The sequence below is a fragment of the Sander vitreus genome, chromosome 12 (assembly GCF_031162955.1).
Source record: "Sander vitreus isolate 19-12246 chromosome 12, sanVit1, whole genome shotgun sequence".
Lineage (NCBI taxonomy): Eukaryota > Metazoa > Chordata > Actinopteri > Perciformes > Percidae > Sander > Sander vitreus.
Genome location: NC_135866.1, coordinates 9,046,494 through 9,064,956, shown reverse-complemented (window position 1 = coordinate 9,064,956; position 18,463 = coordinate 9,046,494). Strand labels below are relative to the sequence as shown.

The 18,463-nt window shown below is 41.5% G+C and overlaps 1 protein-coding gene across 1 annotated transcript; it reads right to left on the bottom strand.

Moving 5' to 3' along the window:
- Window positions 1-1,672: 1,672 nt before the first annotated feature.
- Window positions 1,673-12,079, bottom strand: onecut3b (one cut homeobox 3b). Its single transcript, XM_078264286.1, has 2 exons — window positions 10,999-12,079; window positions 1,673-2,022 (listed from the first exon to the last, which is right to left on the bottom strand). Exons 1-2 carry the CDS (start codon window positions 12,077-12,079, stop codon window positions 1,673-1,675), a joined length of 1,431 nt encoding a protein of 476 aa, XP_078120412.1.
- Window positions 12,080-18,463: the final 6,384 nt, after the last annotated feature.

Sequence of the window (18,463 nt, the reverse complement as noted above, 5' to 3'; positions counted from 1 at the left end):
ATCTTTAAGTTTTTACATTTTGGTAAAAGGTGCTTCTTTACATATAGTTTCAGCACAACATAGCACAATAGTCACGAGAGAGAAACCATGTGTCTATGGTACTATTATTACCCGCATCAATAGTTAAGGAGGGAGAAATGAAAGAAAGACACAACAGGGGGAGTAGCAAGAGAGTAGATAAATAGAGAATAGATAAGACAGAGAGACAGAGAGAGAGAAAGAGAGAAGAAATTAAATATTATTTACAGTCATTTTCATTGTGTTTCATGTCGATCACATCAATGTTTTTCTGAGGTATGGAATAGGCAACGTGCCCGTGTAATGCTCGCAGTTTGACGGTTGTAATGACACAGGCCAGACACAGCGGGGCGCATGGCGATGGAGCGGGCTGCACCTGTTCTCTGATTATCATAAAGAGGCAAACATCATTGGCACTCAGGATCCTATATTGTGACATTTGACCTCTGCGTTTGGCCACTAGAACAGAGCAGACCCCCCCCCCCCTCCCTCACTCCCTACATTCGGGCATGACACTTTTTAAATGTGGGGAGTGTCATCCCTGTTTGATTGTTCTCCTTTTTTTAACCTGAAAATAACCTCTCAAGTGGCTACACGGTCTATGGCCATGTTGCCGTACAACGAGTCTTAAGAAACAAACATTCAAATGTGTATCAAAGGGTTTGTGAGTAATTTTTTTTAAAGTTGTATCATTGTGTCTCAGTTTGTTTGGTGTTTGCAGGGCTACACTCCTGCTTATATGGAGTATTGGTATCTTTATCCTAATAGAAATCTACAATGCAGGCTACACTGTGTTGAGGTAGGCCTGCGGGAGACATGAGGTGCACCTACATGCTCAAACTTGTTTAGCTGTGGTTTAAATGGACAGCAGGTGGCACTGTTACTCTGACGTGGAGCAGGTCGAATCACTGTAGAGGAATTACACCCCAGAAGCAACCCGAAGCATGTGAACATTACGCACATGTACACACACGCCTGCAGTGATGCAGAGCCGTGAAAGTGGTATGTGGTTAACGGGTCAAAGGACCTGCCGAGAGCATCTAACAGACACTTGACACACATACCTCTCAATCAGCCTCAGTGTCTGTTACTGAAATGAGGAGTGGTTGATCAGGGCCCAGCAGACACATCCACTGTCTGATTTCTGGCTGATTTGTGAAGACCAACGTGTGGCTGCTCAAGGTTTCCTGTCTTAAAACTATCTGTTCCCTGTCATGAGTGATTCTTTGGTGTGTTTACATCCTGACAATCAGCAGAGGATCCTAAAGCAAAACCTCCTCCTTTCAAGGCTTCAACACAGACCTACAGTGCGGTTTAGTGTAGATGGATTTCCTTTGGTTTTCAGTTGGATTTACTCAGAGCCACGTGTGGTTGTTTCAGGGCACCTCTCTTAAAGCTACTGGATCTTTGGTTTGAAGAACCACAATTTGAAATGCATGTTAACCCCTAAGAGTAACATTCAGATTGAAAGAAAACACATTGAGCATTGAGAAGATCTGATTCATCTGCACAAGTCATCAGCACTCTGAGCAGATGAATCAGATGAGTGGTCTGAAGCTAAACACCCTGTAGCTCTGCAGGAGTGCTTTAGTGAAAAACACCCCCCCCCCCTTCCATCCTCCGTGCATCTGTTCAACCATCCGTCCTGCCACCGTCAGGCCTTAGAGAAAGTGGCTGCACAGGAGGTACCAGGTTGGATGGGTGAGTTGTTGTTGTTGCTGTTTCCATGAGAAGTGTGCACGTGGCCATGCACCCCGTGATTGTGCTCCTCTGTGTCCCAGCGGTCCGTACAGCGGCGGCGTGAGTTCATAAAGAAGTTGGAGACGGTGGAGAGTTCTAGGCCTAGCTGCTGGGAGATGGTGATCTGCATCTCCTTGGAGGGGCGGCGGTTCTCTCTGAAGATGGCTACCAAAGTGCGACGCTGCAGGTCGGTGAAGACCAGTCGCTGCTTCTTTGGCACCTGGTTGCGGTCCCGTCCTCGGTCTTCCTCCTTACGTTTACATGCTGGAGAGAGGAAGGGAAGGGACAGAGGAAAGGAAGAGGGAGGACAGAACAAAAGGAAGGAGTTTTATTGCCATCAAAATATTCTAGGATCCTTACAAAACAATATCAAACCCAACATTGGGTGGGAACTAACAAATAATGTAACATAAGATAAGGGTGGGATGCCTAATTGGACACCTAATTATGGCATAAAGGGAAATGCTAAAGAATTTAAGAATGACAATTAAAATGGCTGAAGGGCAAAACAGACGGTAAAAGCAAAAGGTTAAAAAATGGACCAATGCAGGTGTTTGAGTGCATGCATGTTTTTGTGTATATGGGTTGTAATTTTTCAGTTTAAAGTGTTTAGCTCACTGTTAAAATGTAAATATACATCATGACTGTATATCATACAGGTAAAAATGAACACATTTGGAGTTCAAATGAACAAAAGGGGAGGGTAACAGGAGGGAATGCAGGCTAAAAAAGAGAGAATGGAAAGGCAGAAAGAAGAGCAACGAGTCATTAGCTAACAGTTGCTTATGCAAGTTTCAGCCTTTAGAATATTGTATATCTTATTGCTATTTGCCAAAGTACACTAAAAGTTTTTAGATTGATTTCCTACCTTCCAGGCAGCCTTTTCCATTTATCATTCATTGTGGTATGACAATCAACTTGAGGAGATCTAAAACTTGCTTCACAGCTAACCGTTATCTCAATGTTCTTATCAAAGTCCATATTTTAAACAGGTAGTAGAAAACTCTTCCTGTGTGTGTGTTGAAGAACACTCTGAGATGACAAACAATATCTTGTTTATATTTATTAAATACTTTGTGGATACAAATCATACTTTGCAGCAGTTGAGGACCAATGCTCAGATGTCGAACTGTCTTTGAATGCTACACAAAGGATAGTTTCTTTAGTGCTGCTAACATCTGCAGTAGAACATGAAGAAGAAAAAATACATTTGAAAAAAAACATTAATAAACCTAATTGTTCCTCGGCATGGATTCCCTATTTCAAGCAAGTTTCAAATCTCTACAAGTTGATTTTCAAAGTGCAGTGAAATGAACTGAAACCATGTGGCCGCCTAGAGGATAGGAAATCAATCTAAAAACTCACAGAAGGCTTGGAACATGGTCATCAGTAATGTAAATTGGGTTGTACACTGAGTTTGTGGATGATGGGTTAACATTCAAAAACACCAGTAAGGTCCTTTAAAGTTTGGCCAAACGTAGAGAAGGTGAGTTTTTGTTATTAATATGTGGGCAAAATTAGGTTTCATTTTATTCTGCTTGTCTAATGATACAGTTCTCTTAAAAAAAAAAAAGAGGTTATGGTGAATAAATAGTTTACACTGTGGGTCTGCGTGTCTTGTTGAAACTGGAGGAGCCTGATGATGTAAAATGCTGACAAAGAAGTGGTGTGCCGTGCCTGGATGCACCATCAGTAGGCTCGGCTGTAGATGTGGAGACTGAAGGGAGTCTGTTCTGTTCTGCTGCCCTAAAAAGCTGCAATGATCGATTTTCCGCGGTTTTCTCCTGAACACGTGGTCCAGTAATCAGGGCTCCCTTCCCCACCCAATCGATCCCCATCGATCTGCGAGACCGAGGTGTGTGTGTGTGTGTGTGTGTGTGTGTGTGTGTGTGTGTGTGTGTGTGTGTGCGTGTGTGTGTGTGTGTGTGCGTGCGTGCACGACCTCACATTGGGGAGTATAGCCCGGGAGCGCGCTTTGTGACAGACTGACGGAGAAGAAATTGTTTATCTGTGGAAGAACAAAGGACATGTGGCGGAAAAGAGTGACAGTCATTCAGTCTGAGAGCTCTGGCTCTGGAGGAGGACAAAGGAATGTCTCTCATAATACGTCACAAATTATTTTTTACAAAAAGTGTGCACGCGTGCATGAGATGTGCACATGTGTGGGAGAGAAAGGAAGGACAAAAAGAAAAGGGTGAGGGGATGAGTGAAGGAGGGAGAGGGGTTGGAGTAAAGGCTGGCTGCAGTGTGGAGGTGGTGTATATGCAAATGATTGATGACTTTACAGCAGGTTTAGACAACAGCAGTAAACAGATTTGACTGTGAGGAGGGAGATCAATATGAATGTGCACATGTGTATGCATGCCTGTGTGTGAGCATGCATGTGTTTGAATTGCCATTGTTCATGCTTTGATACTGCAAGCACAGCATAATTAAGATGTTTTCCTCAGCAGTGTATAGGTTATATGTTTGCCCCTGTATTAGAGCCTGCACAGATACCTTCTGGACTTCTTCAACTGTTTCCCTCTTGTTGTTTTTCTCAATTGTTTTAATTTGCCCTCAGATTGATAGCCCCCATATTGATTGATCTGCACTTCAGAACCATTTCATGGAACGTTTATTCAATTGGTTCAGGCCCAGCCATGCCAGAATCTCCTCGCGGCTCTCTAAGTGCTGTCTCAAACCAAACTCAATACTCCCTAATGTAATGACTGAATGCTAGTGCTAATATAGTGATAATTTAATATGTAATGCTTGTTTTCGAACATCTTGTGCTACCGGCTATTTTACAATGCCAACACCACTCTGGTTCTCCTCCATCAGCTCAAATGCAACTGCAGCTCTGAGGCCTGCAGAGCAACCAAGTGGAACCAAGGAGATGGCACAAGGCCTGGGCCTGTTCAATACATATTTCAAATAATCCATCGATCCATTTCAAATGAGACCCCTGAACATCCCCTCTCACAGCATTGAATAGGACCACAGGGAAGGTAAAGAAGGAGCTGCTCATTAGATTGAGCTCTCTCGAGACGAGAACCACAGCGTTGTAGGCTATCTTTAGTTGCCTCATTACTAAATGGGCTTTTCTGAAGAGACAAGCAGCAGTCTCAAGTGGCACGTGCTTGTGTCATCTCTTCCAAATGTCCTGGTGTCAATGATGCTAAAGGTACTTTGCTTAATGTCAACCTCTTGCTGATCCAAAGATTAAATCAGAGGATGTGCAGCATGTTAAGTTGTACTTGTGCCTCCTTTAAGAGCTGCTCTGCTTTATCGTAAGTGTCTGCTGTTTTTTACTCTAACTTCCACTGTCTCTAAGACTGTGCACTTAAGGATGATGGTTGACTCTTGTCTGTTATATTACAGTACATGTGATAGCTTGGTAGAAAGCTGCAGCTATGAGCGAGGTGGCTGACAAAAATTGCTTGATTGGACAACAATCTTTCATATTCAGTCAATTTCTTTAAAAATTCCCTTCCATGTATTTTTTAAGAAGTATAAAAAGACATAGTGTTTTTTTTCCACACAAAACAAAAACTTTTAAAATGAATCCTCTCCTTCATAGAAATATCCAAAATCTATGAATATCCAAGTATTTTTCATTTTTAAATATTATACCAGACACATGTTGTCTCCTCCTTCACTGAAAAGTCCATCTAACTTTAGGTGGACTGGAGGCTTCGAGTTTCCACATCCAACTTGTATATTTGCATGTTGACCCACGATTGGCTCAGGTAAACACATACTGTCCTCCTTCAGCAGATGAAAGAGGAAAGTTTTCAACTCTGTACATACATCATCCTGCACAGCAAAGCTCAAACATCCAAGTGCAGTAACAATCAGAAAAAAAAACATGTTTGAGAGAAGAGGAGGACTTCAAATTTCCATTAGTCATTATTTATAGTAAACACAATAGATTATTAAGTGTTACAGGCTAAATGACGCTGACTTCAGGCTCCAGTTAACAATAAGATTTGGTCTGAAGACACTCTGTCTCGTGTGTTTTGAAATGTTGAATGTGCAGTAATTGAGATTCTCAGATGGCAGCTGTCCTCAAGGTATCACAGTGAATCTATCAGTCTATAATCTGTGATGTGGTGAATTGTGAAATGAAAAAGCAGATTTGATATGACTGATATATCCTCAAAAGGCAGACTGCCTAATGCCAATATAAATAAAGATCTATTAGCTTACTTTATAGTTGCAAGAGTGCATTATGTTTATTTACTTAACAAAGGTGTGTGTGTGTGTGTGTGTGTGTGTGTGTGTGTGTGTGTGTGTGTGTGTGTGTGTGTGCAGATGGGGGGGGCAGACGGTGAACTAACCGCACCGTGCTGCTGCTAGTCGACGCCTGGACGGACGGATGAGATCGGGCTTTGTGTCCGGTGAGGCGGGCCCTCTCCCGACCTGGGCGGACTACTGCAGGCGAGAAACAGTTTGGCGTCAATCACTCTCTGTCACACCTCTCAGATGTACGGTTATTGATTATATTGATCATATTATAGGCCTTTTCATTGCTGATAAAGGAAAAACGCCATCAACCCCACCCGCATTAACACTCAGCAGCGGTGAAACCAAACCGTCCTATAGAATCCTCTCAATTGACTAGGATTGGATTATCTGAAAGCTTTCGTTTATTTGTCAATGGAAAGCTTGTGTTGAGCCTGTTGAGACGAGTGATCGGCAGTTTACAGCCTATCAGATATTGGCTTATAGTCTATAAACCGTGTTTTTATTCCTCTCCTTTTCCCCACCTAACCAAATGGTGTTCATTCACTCCAAAACAACTCAGAATGAATTGGCCAATTAAATCCAGAGAGCACAGGCTTCTATTTTCTAACATTTGTTGCTAAAGAGGGTTAATAAAACGAGTTGTCGGAAAAACTCGACAAACTCGAAAAAACTACTGAGGGAAAGGTTAAGAGAAATGTAGAGACAGCGTTTAGGAATATTTTTCAGAAGCGCTATTAGAAGGCTGTTATAAAATATAACATTTTATTAGCGACGATGATTTAAATTCGGCGTTTTTGTTTTTGGAGAAGGTGTTTTATTGAAGCCTCAATCAAAGCTTTTTTAAATGTTTTATTTGCCCGGAAGTTGGTTTCTTTATTTAAATGATCAGAATATGTTTTATCATTCCAGCTTTTAATTTGATGAGGAACAGTGTTTTGCCTAAATACTAAGAAACCTGCGGCCTGCTTTACCGATATGTTGTTTGAAGGATTATTAATAGTGTGTGAAGTTGTAGACTATAAAGAAACGTTGTTTGGTTTTTTTTAAACTAAACGATCAAACGTTTAAAATATCAGTCTACGTTTTAAAAAGAAACACCCATTGCGCTAGAGATGACAACTAACTAAATAAATAACTAAATAACTAAAATGCCCTGCCGCACATTTTAATAAAATAAATTGGCTAACTGGGAAATGATGTAACTAGAAATCAGGTGTTGCTAAAATAATTCTCTGCTCAGATATATAAGCAATTATGAACACACACACACACACACACACACACACACACACACAAACTAACTCTCTCTCTCTCTCTTGCAACACGTTTCTGTGTGATACATTTCTCCTTTAACAATAGAGTTACATTTAAAAAGTTGTAATTTAATCCTGAATAATAAGACAAATCGGTACCTCTAACACCAGTCTGCTGCTGTGTGAGATCAGGAGGCATTTTCCAAACTGGCATGAGGCAATTAATGAAGGTTTACCAAAGCTAAGACTGTGTTTCAAATTAAGAACTCGAATTAAGAGATGCCTCAAACTAAAACCTCGTATTCTCTGCCTGCCTGTTTACATACTTATGTTAATATTTATCATGAGAAGTTAAGGCAATTTATACTCAATTGGCAAAGTGGAGGGATGTAATCATATATTTCTACCACCTAGCCTCATTACAGACATTCATTTTTTAACTTCATGTTGCAGCCCTGCCTGTAGTTTGGTGATGTTAAAATAATGAGATATGATTGATTAGAAGGGGGCTTTGTGGTCATAACTGCCACAAATATCCAATTTCATCAGTTGTATGTCATGAAAGGTCATTTCAAATATTTTGCTTGTGGCTGTTTTACAATTTGCATGAAGTTATATACAGCTTTTCTATACTGCTTTTATTGTAACATCTTCATAAGGCTGGGTACATTTACTCTCATTCATACAGAGTGTCAAAATATTTCACTCCAGTGTGCCAAAGTGAGTTCTGTGTGTTACAGAGAGAGATGACCAGAGAGCAGAAATGAAATAAGGGTGGAAGGCAAAGGATCTGCTTTGCTGATGCTGGTACAGAGCCAGAAGAGAAAGAAGGGGGAGAAAGGAGGAAAGCAAGGAGGGAGAGGGAGAGAGAGGGAGAGAGAGAGAGAGAGAGAGAGAGAGAGAGAGAGAGAGAGAGAGAGAGAGAGGGAGAGAGAGAGCCGAAGAGAGCAGAGGAGAGGAAATCAATACCGATTCAGAGTGAGTCAGATAAGCCTGAACAATGTATAGTGCAGACACACTCTATAACCCAGTCACACACACACACACACACACAAACACACGTGCATGTTGAAGCACTTGCACGCACACATGCTGGGTGAAATGTGCTTGCATGCCCCCATAAAGGTGCATTACAAACCCCATAAAGCATTGCAACCTTTAAAATCAAATGACATCACAACCTTGGATTGCTTTGAGGATTCGCTGACATGAGCAGAAAGCACTCATTATGACTCGACAGGCAACTGGACGCTCTAATGCTCTTTGCCTACTGTAAGATGCTCTTAAGCTCTGATCTTTTCATGTTTGTGTTCAAATGCCAGCCTTCCTGGCCTGATTTCACTACAAATATTGTAGGTCTTTTGTTACAGAGAGGCTTCTTTTCCTGCTTCATAAATGGGGTGTTTTCAGCACTGAAAGTCTACACCGTCCTTGTCGGTGTCAGATTTTTGTTGTTGATATTACACATGATGTTTTGGGACATAAACATGCATTCTTCAAAACCACTTACACACTCTCTGCTGTGGTGTTTAGGTGTGTGGTCTTCAGCTGTTAACCACAGATCTGGCTTTGCTTACCTAGAATATGCTGTTACAAGCTCTAACAGCACCGCTCTCTGACTCTCTCTTTCTTCCCCTCTCCTCTCTGTATCCCTTATACTTATCAATTATTAAGGTCTGTATTGATCCTTTCACTACCCTGCCTCTATCTGGCTGTTCACACAAAGCCCAAACCTGCCTGCCCTCACTCAATCAATGGCACCTCCCGCCTCTTTTTCAGTCAGTTTTGCTTTTCTCGCTTTTGCACTTAAGCCAGGCTGAATAAAGTTTTGTACATCCCAATTTAGTCCATTCGAATTCTTCAGAAAATATGAGAAACAGCAGACTGATATTAATCTTTCATGCCACAAGCAAGTTTGATGGGCAATAACATGGGTCTGGTAAGAGAGTAGGGAGAGTCGAAATGGCTGTGTGCATAGTTTGACTTTATGAAACAGCTCTCATTCATCCTCGTCCTCCAGTCAATGTTTTTTGGGGGGGGGGTTGTTCGATGGTGCCAATCTCCTGAAGCTAAACAACCTGCCTGCCTGTTGCCAGGTTAAAGATTATATTATTGTCATATGCTGCAGAGAGGGAGGGAGAGAAAGAGAAAGAGAAAGAGAAAGAAAAAGAAAAACAGAGGGAGTACCAAGGGAGTGGGAAAGAAGGGGGTTGGGAAGGGGAAACAGCCTTATTGATCTCCTATGTGCAAAGCCAGGCAAACACAGAAAGGACAGAGCTACACTATTAATGACACTCACAGCCTCAACTACTAATCCTCGGCTGTCTATCTATCTATCTATCTATCTATCTATCTATCTATCTATCTATCTATCTATCTATCTATATATATATATATATATTCAAGTAAATGGTTGATTCAGTGTTTTAAAGTAAAACATAAAAACTAGCAGTCAATACATTTGATCTCTTATGTAAAGACACTGTAGTGATTCTGCTAAATCTAATGGTGTTGCATTGACTGTGATGCATTGCAATATCCATCTGGAAAAGAAGGATGTCAAAGGTAGAACTGTGATATATTTTAGGGCTACTGGATTTCTAGTCTTCTGACTTATTGAAACCAACAGTGAATTCCCATTCCCTTTGTGTTTTTCAGTATCAAAAACTCTGTATGCTCTATATTCTTATCTACTGTATACTGGTCCCTGTTAGCAATCTCATTCCCAGTAGCAATCAATATTTCATCAGAACAGTTTAAGCTTATGGTTGCCTTGAAATAGATCTGGGGATCATAGAGGCAGCATTGGAGGTAGACTTTCAAAAGTATAAGTTCTGTTTTTAAAGTTTTTTTTTGCATCTGATTATTTGAATGGTGTCCTGGGTGAAGGCAAATCAGTGTTTTACAGTTTTGTTTAATCCACTGAAATCATGATGATATTCATGGTGATATTTTGCTCATCTGAGTGCACTGTTAGCACTAGGGGAAGAAGCGTCTGTCCTGCATCACACCAGCGATCATACCTGTCTATGTTCTAAATTTAGAGCTTTTACTACAGCGTAGTAGCCTACTAAATGCAAAGCCGGATAGAGACCGTGTGGTTATTGCGTCTTTCAGCTCCGATACGAATATTGATCCGTGCGCAACATTTAAAAGGGAGAGTGGGAACTGGCATATTGATCAGGCAGCCTGGGGTCACCACGCTTCTCCCGCGCAACTAGTGGGCCCATGCATGCAGTAGCCTACCGCTGTCTATTACAATCGGACACAGAGAGAGGGAGGGAGGGGAAAAAGACGTCGGGGGAGGGCAACTATTTTGAGGTTTATTGTGAATCAATGGCGATTTGCTATGTGCCGATCAAAAATATAGACCTGCAAATTTAGTCTACAACAGCCCGCGTAAACGCCAATGTGCACGCCCAAAACAATCATTAACATCTTTGTTTTACAGAGCTCTAAATTCACTACAATTAGACTTTACCCTTTTAAGAAAAACAATATATAGCCTATGTGTTTAAGGTTTAGGAAATAAAGATAGAGTTCTTTTTAGTGGGGAAGACGCTGTGCCTCTGCACGCTTTGTTTTAGCCGGTTGAACTGTCCGTGGTGCTGAATCTTTTAGGTCTGCGCAAGTTTAGTGTGTCTTTTACTAATTTGGGAAAATAACGGTGTAAGGTGACCGGGCTTGTTAGGCTACTTCAGTAGGATCAGTTTTGTAAAATGTAAAATAATAATAATGAAAGGACAGTATATCTTACCGGCCAGCCGTAGAGCAGACATCCGTTGAAACTCGGGCTCCTGCAGCCACTTCCACATCCTCCTGAAGGTCTCCCGGCCTGACTTGAGCTTACTCCAGGGTTTGGGGTTCCGTAGCAGGTCTGACAGGGTTCCCTGCGATCGGCTCAAGATCCTCTGGGCGAATATGGCCTGCGGGATGGAGTACCGTTTTAACTCGGCCGTTATCCGCTGAGCTACTTCCTTTGTGTTGATTTCCTCCGCCTGCATGCCTGACCCTGCCCCTCCCTGTCCGGCTCCGTGGCCGTGCCTCTCACGGCCCCCCAGCATGACCGCGCCGTTCGCCTGTGAGTGGAGGTGACTGTGCGGGTGGTGGTGCATGCCATTGAGATTGGAGATCATACCGTGGCCGTGACCCCCTAAACTCCTGGCCAGGTGCTCTTGGTCACTTCGGGACAGCATGGAGGCGTGGGACTCAAACCCTGACACCGGAGAGAGCATCTTGGCGTCGGTGGAGAGGTGTGCGCTTGGACCGTAGGCTGACAGCGGCTGCTGGGAGTTGTGCAAAGAACCCAGACCGCTGGACAGCGGGGAGAGCGAGCCGTGGCCCATACCGGACACGGACATCTCTTTGGGGTAGTGACTGTACAGATTGCCCATGGAGGCGAGCCCCCGGTGGTCGTCCCGCATCAGCGTGAAGCTGCCGCTGACGTTCCCGGCGGAGAGTCGTTGATGGGCGGCAGCATGGTGGTGAGTGTGTGGGTGGGAAAACTTATCCGAGACGGTGGATATCGGAGGTAGATGCTGCAGAGGGGTCAGCGTGGTGTATGTGTTACTAAGGCTCATCCCGGTATCGCACATGCTGATGGACGGGTGCAGGTGTCCGGACAGCGCAGACGGGTCTGTCCGGTAGTCCCCACCGGAGCTCTCAAGGAGTGAGGCCATGCCGGAGACCATGGCTGTCCGCGCGCCGGGAGCGTGTGAGACCAGATTCCGGGAAGCGGAGCTGGGGGACGGCGACGGCCGCGCGTGCGGAGAGCTCATGAGGTCTCCCGCCTGGGAGTGCGAGGAGATGCTGTGAAGGTTCTCCATGGTGAGCTCCATAGCTGGAAAGATATATGTTCCCCTGTCCCACCCTCCCCACCCTCTCCCCCTGTCTGTCTCTCCCTCACGCTCCTTCTCTCGCGCTCACTCAGGGAGGCGCGCTCTCTCTTACCCCCTAAACCCTCCTGGTAAAATTACCAAACCGTTTGATTGCCAATCCATTGATTAAAACTCTCCAATCAGTCCAGTGTGGTGCAGATAAGTTCTGATGTTCTGAGGAAGGTGCAGAACCGAGCGTCTTCGCGGCGTCGTAGGCTACTACTGTAGCGCTTTATGCATTCATGTGGATGGGAGCTCTCCGGGGCTATATCTCATCTCTGGTCCAACAGCGCTTCCACTAAGAGCAGGCTGAGCCGCGTGTCAGAGAGATGGGTGCGCGCCTCTGTGTATTTAAAATGTGGGGCGGGTACGAGCAGAGTTTTCTTAATGGTCTTCCCCACTGGGATAAAAACGCGCCCGGGGAAAACACCATGTCTCACACCATACGCCTATCTCTCAGTTTGAAATGGTCACGCCTAAGTTAGTTTTGAGAAGTTGTAGGCTACGTATTTTATATATTAGGCTAGTGCATCTGACGCTTGTATGTGCGCGTGTAGCTCTCGTGTATCTGTACACACATGACAATCAGACAGTTGATGGCCTGACATGGAATATGTGTAACAGTCTATGGTAAAATACAGTAAGTATCAGTTTCTGGAAACAGGAGTTCCTTACAGCTAAACTTTGTTTTCCCACGGACTGTATGGTTTTGCATTTATGCGCTTAGTGATAAACCTGATCGAAGTATTGATTGACAGAGATTAATGACATGGCGCAGGCCGGTAAGGGAGGTTGGGAGGGAGTGAAGGAGGTCACAAAGTGAGTTAGGATCCCAACGCTGCATGCAGACCAATAAGAGAACAGCTCGCTGCTTTGGTTGGAGCGAAGTCCACTAAGTCCACGAGATGAAGTTTGGTGTGGGATTTGATCCGCTTAGAAAAATTGTCCAATCATATCGTCTTATATTATATTTGTCCTATGACACACTAAAATAGCGATGGTCCAAAGCAAAGTGCACTTCTGCTATTTGTCGATAACCTAAATAAATAAATAGAACATGTGTTCAGATGGGTCATTTGTGATTTTATGTCAAATCAATAATTTGGATCACTAAAAATGTAGTGTAACGCAACTATCCCTATCCCTATCCTAAAGAACCTTTTAACAATGCCATTTCAGAATATAGTAGCTTAGATGATACTACTAATAATGATAGGCCTTATAATAATAATAATAATAATAATAATAATAATAATAATAATAATAATAATAATAATAATAATAGATAATGGAAGCCTATATTTCTGTTAGCATATTATGTTGTATTGTGTATTGAACATAGTCTGTAGACTTACAGATGTTTTGCAGACAGTCAGATGGTCAGTGAGTGTTAACTGTCTAATCTCTCTGCTCACTAACTAACTAACAGAAATAAATGAACAGTCGGTCAGCTCAGCCGGTGATTGATGCCGGTACCATCCGCTTCTTCAATACAGGTGCTGTCCGTTTTATCTGACTGTCCGTGTGTGTGTGTGTGTGTGTGTGTGTGTGTGTGTGTGTGTGTGTGTGTGTGTGTGTGTGTGTGTGTGTGTGTGTGTGTGTGTGTGTGAGCAGTTTAGTAAGGGAATTTGAGTGATTTAGTTTGCTGCACAGGACAAATTAAGAAATGACACATCGAAAAGAAAGATATATAGGCCTATAGTTATTGAGTTTGTTTATTAAACACTAACAGAACATAATCTTCACAGAAAGAAGGCGAGATTCTCTCTTTAATGCAGTGGTTCGCAACCTTTTTTGTGCCAGCCCCCCCCAGCCCCCATCCATTATCCAGGTCCCTAACCGCCTCCCATCAAATAAGATGTAGGCTAATTCCCCCGAATATTAATGATTACGCCCTAATATTAGGCTTTTTATTGTTGTTACTATTGTTATCAAAAATAATTAAAAAATCATATAATTGAACAAACAACATATTTATTAATTTCCCAGGTATCAAAAAAGCCATGTGAATAGAAACCGTGACACCGTGACAGTGGTCAGCTAAAGTACTAAATCAAGATAAATAGAGCTTTTTTTTTCTTCTTTTTACAAAGGATACTTTGAATTAATTTAGAAACAAGTTCATTCAAAATAGTCTTTGATTTTGGATCTTGCAGCAAAAGGCTCTAATCATTTAAAAAAAAAGCTTAAATACACCCAAATAAAAAATAGTTTAATATTTAAGGCTTCTTCATTTGTAAGAATTAAAGAACATAGCCTAACTGACCCGAAACGCGCGCACACACACACACACACACACACACACACACACACACACACACACACACACACACACACACACACACACACACACACACACACACTTTTGTGAGCGTATGTGTTTTGCTCTGTGTGAGCTACAGGCCTCCTGTCCTTCAGCCCAAAATAAACCTAAGATAAAGACTGAGCCGAAGCTTATTAATGCACTTTTTCTACATTTATTTGCCAGATTTTTACCACAAATTTGCCTATATATATTTTTTAAGAGCATGGGGTCTAAAATATTTCTAGCATAGCCTTTCAATTAAACCGGAGAAGTCCATCCATACTAACTGTTATTCCTGATATCATAACGCTCGCGGTTAAGCTGTTTCCGATATTGATCACAGCGTTTGATGTATTGATCATCGATCACTTGAATCTCGTTCGGCGTTGTTTCCTAAACACAGCGGCATTTTTTTATTTATTTTTTTGTGATGTGTTTCAGTGCTCTGACCTGTGGCACATGACTGACCAGGAATATGTTGGGGGGAAAAAATAAACATCAGCTGATTTGTTTTATTTTATCATCTCATTGAGCAAAATGTATGATGATGTTATCCGCGCGGGCCTGTAATTTACCTTCTGACAGGCGAGAGGGTTTTTCGATGATGAAAACAAAACATTCTTGTTATTTATTTGATCGAAAAATTGTTTTATTCGTCGTCGGTGTCCGTCATTTTGGTTTTGCATTGGGCTTAACACGTTTATCTGCACATGTAATATTATGCTGTTTCCAACGACGACAATACGCGTGCGTGTAAATATAAAATGTAGATTAAAGAGTGCTAAGAAAGCAATATAACTTTCACTTACTATTTATTGGCTTAGATTTGAATGACTTGTTTCTTTTGTGCGTCACCATTCACCCCGTTCGCAAAATTCACCCCGTGTTCATTTTAGAGAGAGACTGATGAGTTGTGGTAAAAATATAATCTAACATCTAACAATATCATTCAAAAATAATCACACCCACACATATTCGTCTTGGTCGTCTAAATGTGCTGAAGTGCACTGCATGCATTATTAGAGGACACTGCAGCTTATTTACGTGCACATACAGTAGCTGACAAAAAGTCCCATCTGCCTATCTGCTGTCTGACATAACACATGGGATTGATTGCATGTTTTACAAAAAGAGTACCTACAAATATTGAGTTGATCGACTAAGCCTAAGAGATATTGAAATGCAAAAAAATAATAATAATGTAACAGGCCCTACATGTCGGCTATAAGATTGTTCACATGCTTGGTTTCTAGTGGGAAAATGAACTAAGGAATTTAAAATATAAGATAAATCCTGGAGCTACTACAGACATGTTCTGCACACTGACTGAATATGTAGCTTTGTATATAAATCAGAAACATAATTAGTGAAAAAAAAAAAAAAAAGAAAGAAAAAAAACAGTACTTCTTTCTCAATAATCTTTTGGTCTCTTTATCTGAATCTGCACCTCTACTGTGGTTTAAGGCTGAGTGATGTCTGTTACATTTCTTTTTGTTATTCATTTTATCTGAACGTACTAAATATTGGATACATTACTGCCAGTCAATGTGAGATTATTTCCGTGTAAATGGGAAATAATGTGAAGTTTAAATGCATTAAAGTTAAATTCAACTTCTTTGAAGGCTTACAGTCATTATAGCACATGAGACAGTTTGTGTTTTTAATAAGAGATAATTCAACTTATTGAAAGTCTTTTACATAAAAAAGCAATTAATTTTCGAGTGTTTTGTATAAAACCAGATAAATAAATAATATGCATAATACAGATTTATCTGAGTTGTATTGGACATTGACATTGCTGCAGTCTGGATATTTTCTCCACGCGTCTTCTGTTGCAGCAGGTAACTGCGTCAAACCTTATTAAAATCCAATTAGCAGAGCAAAAAGGAAATCAAACATAGGCCTTAAAACATGATTACATCTCAACAGTGTCTGAGATTATGAATGAATAACATTTAGACAATAAAGTGATGCGAGTAATAGTTACAGGCCTCACAGTGGTTACATGTATGGGGGGTGTGGGGGTCAGTTTTTACCAACACAAAAGCAATTTGTTTTATCATGTTAAGGTGCGGTTAACAACTGAAAAAAATCCTATCGATTAAAACAACTCAACAACTTCATCCACTCGCTCAATTGGCATAATATTGAAATACCAAAATAGGATATTCTTGTCATTGATTTGAACTCTCCATGCAGCTGTGGACTTTTGTAAGAATTTAGACACAGTTCAAGATAACAACAAGATCCAAAAGAACGTGTTTCCGTGTTTCCCAGCATTTCACCACATAATGATGGTGATATTTTCATTAATCATATGTCTTTATCAACTGAAAATGTACAACTTCTCCGGCATCCATATCCTCTCAGGCACCGGTTGCTAAGTAACAGAAGGAGAGATGTATTGAGACAGAATAGTAAATCAATTCTGCTGTGAGGTGTGTGTGTGTGTGTGTGTGTGTGTGTGTGTGTGTGTGTGTGTGTGTGTGTGTGTGTGTGTGTGTGTGTGTGTGTGTGTGTGTGTGTGTGTGTGTGTGTGTGTGTGTGTGTGTGTGTGTGTGTGTGTGTGTGTGTTTGGTGTTTGTCTTGGTATCGCACAGCCATATTGTCTCTGCAGATGACTCTTGAATATATTTGTGTTTTGACAATATCAATATTTGAATTACCTCTTTATCTTCAGCAATTAAATCCAGGAAAGTAGATTATGATATAAATGGATCGGATCACAAATTCCAGGATAGTTTCCCTCACTTGTCATTTCAAACACTTAATATTGAGAGCAACGTCATCTTCAACCATTTTGTATCCAAAGGTCACCTGGCTTCTCCTTCAGGGATTATCTGCTTTTTATCATAGTCAGCGCAGTTTGAGTCTTATATGAAGGGAAACTCTTATCTTCAACATACAGAGGCAAAGCAACAGATTACTAGTCAGCTAGACCACTGGACGACCTGATGCTGCCTGTACCCAAAAGGGATGCATCGGACATCATTCGCTTGCCCCCGGATGGAAAACAGCTCTAAATAAAAATAAATAAATAAATAAAATTAAAAAAAAAACATTCCTGACCTCTCTGGAGTTTCTTGTTCTTGAACAGTCTCTCTGTGCAAACATATGTTGTTGATGTTCAACTGGGAAATTCAAGAGATTTTGAAAACAAATGTTTCTTTAAAGCTATTTTTGATGATTAATTCAACAGATGAAAAACGGGTTCTTTTGTGTGTTTTGTAGTTTTTGTGTAGTGTTTTTTCTGATCTGAATTGAAGGTTGTATGTTGTACAGATCGTAATGCCCTATGAGACAAATTATGGATTTTGCGTTGTATAAATATAAATTCAACAAAGTTAGCCATAATGACAAATCAAGACAAACCACTTTGAAAACACACTCCTATCAACTATAGCTTAGCTTTTCTAACTTATCCATGAAAATATGTGAGTTTTTTTTGTTCCAAGCTTCCAATGCTTAAAGGACTGACTATAACCCCCCCAATAAAAGGCATTCAAAAGACAAGTAGAAATGTACAGATGTACTTTAAACCAGCTTCTCCATGTCTCTTTCCCTCCGGTCTCCTTCAGCAAGAGGCAGAGATATATGCTAGTTTCATACATTCACATCGATTTTGCCCTGGAACAAAGACAGACAGAGAGAGGTGGAGGCAGGGAGCAAAGGAGAGAAGGAGTGAGAGAAATGAGAGATGGATAAAGAGCATTTAATATTGGGAGAATTTAACCGTGTGTGTGTGTGTGTGTGTGTGTGTGTGTGTGTGTGTGTGTGTGTGTGTGTGTGTGTGTGTGTGTGTGTGTGTGTGTTTACTTCAAAGGTGGGGGGGAAATACTTATCAAGCTGGCTTCAGGCTCTAAATGCGTTAAACATAGTGGCGTTTACTCTGAGTTTGACACAGAGCAACAGAGCGAGGGATGGAAACAGAGAGCAACAGGGAAGAAGAAGAGGAGAGCGAAAGGAAGAGAGAGAGTTGGGCTGGTGTTAAGGTGATTAGTCTGGTGGGTTGGCGATAGAGAGAGTTGATCAATAACCTA